The sequence below is a fragment of the Narcine bancroftii genome, chromosome 3 (assembly GCF_036971445.1).
Source record: "Narcine bancroftii isolate sNarBan1 chromosome 3, sNarBan1.hap1, whole genome shotgun sequence".
Lineage (NCBI taxonomy): Eukaryota > Metazoa > Chordata > Chondrichthyes > Torpediniformes > Narcinidae > Narcine > Narcine bancroftii.
In genome coordinates, this window is record NC_091471.1 from 343,745,962 (window position 1) to 343,753,578 (window position 7,617).

Sequence of the window (7,617 nt, forward strand, 5' to 3'; positions counted from 1 at the left end):
GATACATTTATCAGAGCTAAAAAGTCCTTTTTATTTATTCAGTACAGTGTGAGAAGTTGTGGATTTTAATCCCTTGGAAGTAAATGTATACCCATTTTGTATAATTGTCTCCTTTGCAAATTTCAATGCCATTTTGCAACTGATGTAGTACTTTTTATGGTGTGGGCAGTGAATGTTCTGCAATTTACAAGAGTATCACAGCCATACCTGTCTATTATCTTTCACGAATAGACTATTTGGTAGAGGTTACTGATGGGAGTAGTCTGATTGTCTCTCCCCAGCATGGTTGGATGAGGCCAGTTGGTGTGCCCTTCTGCCAAATAATCTGAGCAGATGTACATCAGGATCAAATTTGATATATGCTTGTCTGATTTTTGCTAATACAAAAAATAATTTTTCCATTATGATCATCAGAGAAATAGAAGGAGAAAATAAACTTACATAATTTCTGTATTTGAGGTTAGATTTCATACAAGTGCAAGATGCTTCATTTATGGAAGTTGGTCAGGTTTCTAAAACTTTTAGATATGAAAATAAAGTGCAGGTCCTAGAAATCTGAAGTAAAATGGAGTGCTGTAAATACTCAACAGTTCAGGTAGCAATATGATGAAATGCATTTTTATACTGCACTTAAATTGGATGAAAATTAACATAAAATATATTTAAACTGCTGTGACAATGTACCTTTTTTTCCAACCCTTTTCTAGAGCAATTGCTATTTGGATTGAAAGACAAAGATACTATTGTAAGGTGGTCTGCAGCAAAAGGGTAAGTAAATTTCCCTGTGTTTTGAGTGCACATTCCTTTGCAGTGGTAGAATTTCCTCTCATGTGACTTTCTTTGTTGAGTGTAAATGCATTGTATAGTTGGTTCATAATACATTGAAATGGAGATTTGTCATGTATCATGCAAGTCCATTCTAACCTCTCTTTTATCTGAGGGCAGGAAAGCGAGAAATATGGCTGAAAATATTCATAGTATTTTTTTTTAAATGGTAAGAATTGGAAAAGCTGGGAATACTCTCCTTGGAAATGCATTAATCTTGTTTTTTGAAAGTCAGGGACATCTGTAAACTTAACTTCCTTTTCAGCATTGATGGAGGGAAAACCGCTACCCTTGGTTTTGTCTTTTTTTTCCTCACCAACAATTATTTAAGGCTGAGTTCCTGCTGCTCCTCGGTCCATGTCACCAAATGCCTTCAGAATCCAGACAAAAAAGAAACATTTGAAGGTGCAGAAATGGCTTGGTGCCTTTCTTGATATATATGTCCGTCTTTTGAGTATGGATGTATCTCAGAAGACAAAAGGGGGACGGTGACCATGGTGGCAGACCAGTGAGAGAGCTCTGAGGCTGAAAAACCAATACATGCGGAGAGCTGCTGGCAACTCGAAGTAAGGAACCCACTGAGGCTGTGGGCTGCTGGAGACTGCTGTCTGGATGTGCAGGGCTGCTGGTATTGGAACTGGGATGCAAGGGGGTACTGAAGATGCTGAAGGGTTCCTGCCCGTGTCAGAGGTTTGGATCTGGAGCTCGGGTTGCCAGTGGTTTGGACTGGACTTTGTGTGGTTGCGCAAGCGCTGGAGGTGAATCTATGGATTCTTGGTAACTCGGTGGGGGGGGGGGGGGGGGAGACGGGACTCTTTACTGCTTCTCTTTCTCTGACTATAAGATGGTGAATCTGTCTGAAATACAACAGGCAAAAGCAATTTCATGTAATGTGACCCTGTTTTATTACAATGACAATAAATTGAATCTTGAATCTATTTGAAGTCTTTGATTACACTTGCATGAACTGCTGTCTAAAATATATTGGTGTTGCATCTAAAATGTGGACAGGAAAGAGGCAGAGCAAAACGTTAGCCCTCTCAGCTTGACGCATTATGTGAGGTCATAGCATTTCCTGCACCACTGGTTCACCTTGAACAGACCATTGATCAGCCACTGTCATCTCCTAACTATGGCCTTGCTTGGACTTTTGTTTTTCGCATTAAACTCGTTGATAATGTCTTTGACACATGGAACCTCCCTTAAGTAAAAGTTTTGGTCTCTTAAACTACGACAATATCAAAATAGCAATCTTGCTAAATCGATGTGTTTTGTGGACAATTTCTAGGTACTTCTACCTTCCTTGTTTTGCTCTGAGTAACAAAAACTATAAACTTTTGATCTAATTTCTATTAATAAATTAGAAAAATGCTGTGCATGTTCATATCATCGTGTCTGATACAGTATATGATGGAGAAATGGTTTACATTTGTGAAATGTGTCTAATTCAATCTCCACTGGTAATTGGCAGTCAGACGACAAAAGAAATGAAACACGAAAGTTGGCCAGTACTGTGGTTGTAGGTCCTACATCTTTACCCCTTATGGACACTACGAGACCAGCTGAATTCCTCCAGTATTTCGGCGTGTTTAGGCTACAAAGGATGTACCATGGACCATGACAAAGCTCTTTACAGCCAACAATGTTCTTTTGAAATAGATTTATAGAGAGAGAAAATGAATTGATAATATGTTGTGGAAGGTATCGAAGAATGTTGGAAGAGTCACGGGAAATTATCTGCATAACAATGGAGCTTGCTTTGAAGAAAGATTTAGTATTGCACCAAAGTATTGTTCTGGATTATGTATTTACATACTTGAAGGAAATTTGTAGCATCAACTTGCTTCATTGTACTACTTTAAGCTTACCAGTTCGTTAAAAAACTAACCATTTCCCATCTTACCAAAACGGCTCAACTAGTCAATCTTACTATTTCGATGGTGAATGGGTTCTCTATTTTACCCAATATCATTTGGCGCAAGCTTTTTTTTAATGTGTGAATTAGTTACTGCATTAAAGTCATGCCATCTTCAGCGTATAATTCTGCACGTGTGCTATACACAGTGGAAAGGGGGAATGAATCGAATTTGAATTGAAATCTAAAATATTTGTTGCCCTTTTAGAATAGGAAGAGTGACTGGAAGATTACCGAAAGAACTTGCAGATGATGTTGTTGGATCTGTGCTTGAATGCTTCAGGTAATGAATAATTGTTTTGGCCATATCTTCCAGTTTTCTCCAGTCCTTCATCGAGGGATGTATTGCCATTGACAATGTATAAGCTCGACAACAACTTTTTTTTTTTTTTTTTTTTCTTTTTTTTTAAATTTTTTATTTTTCACACCATAAATCACAATAGCCATGATATACACTTTTTCTTTTCCACACATTTACAGTGACTTTTTCTCCCTCCCCCCTCCCTCCTCCCAAGCCACCCCCCCATCCCCCCCCCCCTCTGACAACAACTTAAGTACTTGTAATTTGATCCTCTATCTCTCTCTGTGATCAGCAAAGAATTCAAAACCCGACTAGGTCAGCCAGCTGTTCGCTTGGGCCAATGGCCCAAATTTGGTAAAGTGATAATTGATCCTGAATTGCTTGTCTACATCCAGAGAATATTTTCATATCTGGAATTGAAGTGCAAAAATTTGATATAAGCAGTCCAAGCAAACATTTATTGTTACGAATTATCCTTTAGATCCATAATAAAAAAAAATAGCATTCCACTCATGTTATAATTTTTATGACATGGCTTGCAGTTTTAGTATTTTAAATGTACAGTTTCCCTTTGTATGCATTTATGTTAATATTTTATATACAAATATTAGCGTGACAAGCAGTAATTGTTTTCTCAGAAACCAGTTGACTTGATGCTTAGCCATCTTTCAGTACACCTTGAAATTAAATAAAAGATTAAATGGCTGGAGGCGTTAATAGCATTTCTACAAGAAACCTGCTTAACTAGAATTGAATACCTAAAGCCAAATGAAAAATGGGTTGGGTGGATTTTTATGCTTTATGAAGCAAGGTGTGGCCAAAAAAAAAACTGTTGGTAATAATACTTTGCTAGGCGTGGCAGGCTTACGTGGACAAGTCAAGAGACGTGCTTGTAATATCAGTTAATGAATGGTCTCAATCAAGTGAAACTAACCTAAACAGAATTTTCATGTCTACTGTTATTTTTTTGAGTAGGAAGCGATTTGTGGTTCACCAGCGATATGCGGTTCACCAGCCATTGAGGTCTCTCCGTTGTATTGAATGCTATCTTAATTAATTTATTGGATTTTTATTTGCATGACATGATATTTCTTGATATTGGGTCATATTTAGTGCTTTAACATAATTTTTATACCGAACCTTGCCTTCTGGATGAGCAGTGTATTCTTGTCTTTCTCAGAAGGACTGAAGAAATAAACACATTGAGTTGACAGGGTAGAAAACTGTCCATAATGAAGAACAACCCATTTTAAATTCCTTTAGATCAGTGGTTTGCAAACTGCCCCCTCCTAACTCACATTCCACCTTAAGCAATCCCTACGCAATAGTGGTCTGTGATTACTAAGGGACTGTTTATGTGAGTGGAAAGAAAAAGTTTGAAAACCACTGTTTTAATCATCCCTAATTGACTTGTTATGTGCACAGTTTCAGAACTCCAAAGGAAATGGGCCAGTGACAATCTCAAGACAAATATAGAGCAGTGGTTCTCAATCTTCCCTTCCACATACCACTTTAAGCAATTCCTTACCAATCACACAGCACTTATGGCATACAGATTGCTTAAGGTGGAATGTGAGTTTAGGGGGGCAGTTTGAAAACCATTGCTTTAAACTTATTAGCTATATATAAAAGATATGTTTTTAATTATCTCATCCTTGATGCCTTTAGCTTTAGGTTTCTTTAAAATTCTTTTTTTTTCCATTAATATTTTTTTCTGAGGTAAAGTTGTACTATTATCATTGTGTAAATAAGTTTGATGTTATTTTTTTGCCAACATTGCAATTGAACTGCAAATGTTTGATGTTCATCGCAAGTTCATAATCACAGCAGAAGTAGGCCCGTTGGCCCATCGATTCTGCCCTGCCATTCTATTGTAAGCTGATTCGTCCTCACTCAACGCCACTTCCCAGGCCTCTCTCCATAACCCTTGATGCCCTGACTGATCAACTACCTATCAATCACTGCACACAAGCAAGTCATTTGGAGTTTTCCATACACCAAGTTAAAGCAGTTCAGCTAGTTTGCTCCCCCAAGCTCTACTCAATCCTGCAAGTTCCTTTTAGTTTTTCTTTGAACAAGATGGTGCATTTTCAGACCCTAATCCTTTATGTGACAGGTTTTGTTCTCATGTCACTTAGAGTTGAAGTCTCCTCTCAGTGTTGACTATTTTATTATTGTGAGATTGAAATTTATCCTTTTGGTAACAAAGTGATTGGAGATCAGGAAAAATATGTTGAACACAAGAAATTTCCATGAATAGAAAGGAGCTTATTTGTCCACTTATCTATGAAATAATATTTCAATAACAATAGTGGTTCACTGATCAATATTTAGAATATTTCAAATATTCATCAATGCTATTTAAAATAAACCAAACAGGTTTCAGATCTTGTTGAATTTATTAATTTTCATTTACGTTGCCCTATCCTAAATTTTTGGATGCTGTTTTGCTACAAGATCTTTAACTGCATTTCTTCATTGTCCTCTTCTTCACTCACCTTCATTTTTCTTTGTAATTCACTTGAGATTTGAAACAGTTTTTTTTTCTCTCTTCAGTGTTCTTCCTGCAAATGCACCCTAATAGTACAAACTGTTAAACAGCTTCTGACATTAAATTACATAGAAATATTGCATAAAGATTTTATTGCAGTTTTCAGGAAACAGATACAGCCTGGCATGGTGGATGTCTTGCACTGGCTGAACTAGGTAGAAGAGGATTGTTACTCCCTTCTCGGCTTCCTGATGGTACGTAATAAGGAAACACTTCTTTTCATTATACAAAAATTGTATTGGCATTGAAATTGTAATGTGCCTGAAAACACATGTTAACATAGGCGGTGCAGAAACCTGTAGGTTGGGATATTCTTTTGTTCAATGTCATCGATATTATAGTTGCATGGAAGTATTACTTCTGCAGTCTCTCACCACTGCATACATGGAGATGTGGGTGTAGTGAATTAGGGATTACTTTAGGTGCTGACAATTAGAAGATAATTTTAGGGAAAAAGTCTGGGCAGTATTGGGAGTGAACCACTGCAGTAAAACAAGAAAATCAGGTGGGGGTGGGTAGGTTTGTAGATTTAGAAGAAATTCTAGATGTATTGACAGTTAAAACTCAGAATGTTGGAATAGAAGGATCATTCTTCTGGGTAAAATAAATTTTTAAACATTATTTCGATATCAAACATTAAATTAGCTATCATAATATTTATAAATGTAACAAGCTGTACTGATTTGTTTTCTCATATGTTGCCCTAGGGTGTGAGGCAGGAGAAAACTATTTACTTGCTTGACCCTTTCAACATTCAGTGAGAACATGTTTGATATGGTTTCTAAGTCTCCATGAAAATCAAAATAAATCGGCAGATGCTGGAAATCTGAAACAAAAGCTCGAAATAAATGCTAGGTAGGGCCAGGCAATTTCTGTGGGAATAGAAACACAGTTACTGTTTCAGATATGGGTTCCTCCAGTTCTGATTAGAGACCTAGGCACTAAACATTAGCTGTTTCTCTTTTCATAAATTCACCTGGTGACTATTTCTAGCATTTTTTTTTTGTTTTTAATCTTCCTAGCTTTTGATTCTTGGCTAGGAAAAATAAAAATGTTGAATCTATTGACCAAGTCAGCACCTACTGAATTTTGTGGCTGAGAAGTATTTTCTGCTTTGCTTTGGATGCCTTTTAACTTGGGATCTTTCTTCAGTCAAAATCAACTATTTCCAAGTAGGCAGGATTAGCCTAATAGTAGCTCATTAATGCTGAAGCATTGCTGGGCTTCTTCTTTTCAAATGGTTTGAGATTGAGATTGCACTCAATTTTCATGTGTTTTCTATCCTTCCCAGGTCTTCTAAACAAATTCAACAATATCATAATTTGCCCGCTGCCACAAAGCCAGAGATTTTTGTATTCTGAGAGGCATTACCTCCCTATTCTTATGCTTTTTTTTTGTTGCTAGACTTCTGTTATGTGGCTGTTGAAGTTCTGAATTTAATTCCTTGAAGAAAGGCTCAAAACCGGTAATATGTATTTAACTCATATGGACATTGCGAGTCTGCTGAGTTCCTCCAGTAGTTCTATGTGTTTTTACGACAATCACAGCTTTGCAGATTTTCACTCTGAAATTAATCCTGTCATGTTAGAACCAAACTCTCAGCACCATGGAGTCACAGACAACACAGAAATAATCCTTTTGACCCGCCATGTTCACGTATACTAATTTACCAGCACTTGATCTATGGCCTTTTGTGCTTTGCGATTCTTCAGTGTCTGAGTCCATCCCCAGCTCAAGTGATGTTATTTTTGGTTTTTATTATGCCATTTTTAGTCCCATTGAAAAACCAATGATGGGACACAACCTGGAGTGAAAATGCAAATTAAGCATAGTTTTATTTTGTAGTGTGATTTTCATTTTGGTGCCTACAATCTCCTCACTCTTATTCAGCTTTAAAATGATTTATGAAACCTTAAATTTTAACTGTAGAAAAGATGTTTGTATTTGATGTTATGAATGTAGTTATAATTTGAAAATGAAAATTTCATATTTTTAAAGTTCTAGTCAAGTTCTGAATTTTTATTA

General features: G+C 36.7%; 1 protein-coding gene across 3 annotated transcripts in view; it reads left to right on the top strand.

The window, feature by feature from the left end:
• The window catches only part of tbcd (tubulin folding cofactor D), a 249,163-nt gene that overhangs the window by 72,937 nt on the left and 168,609 nt on the right, over nucleotides 1-7,617 (top strand). For all 3 annotated transcript variants that reach the window (XM_069929534.1, XM_069929536.1, XM_069929533.1), the window contains exons 11-13: nucleotides 708-768; nucleotides 2,949-3,023; nucleotides 5,692-5,786. In XM_069929534.1, the coding sequence (XP_069785635.1) occupies nucleotides 708-768; nucleotides 2,949-3,023; nucleotides 5,692-5,786 (231 nt within the window). The remainder of the gene's footprint in view (nucleotides 1-707; nucleotides 769-2,948; nucleotides 3,024-5,691; nucleotides 5,787-7,617) is intronic.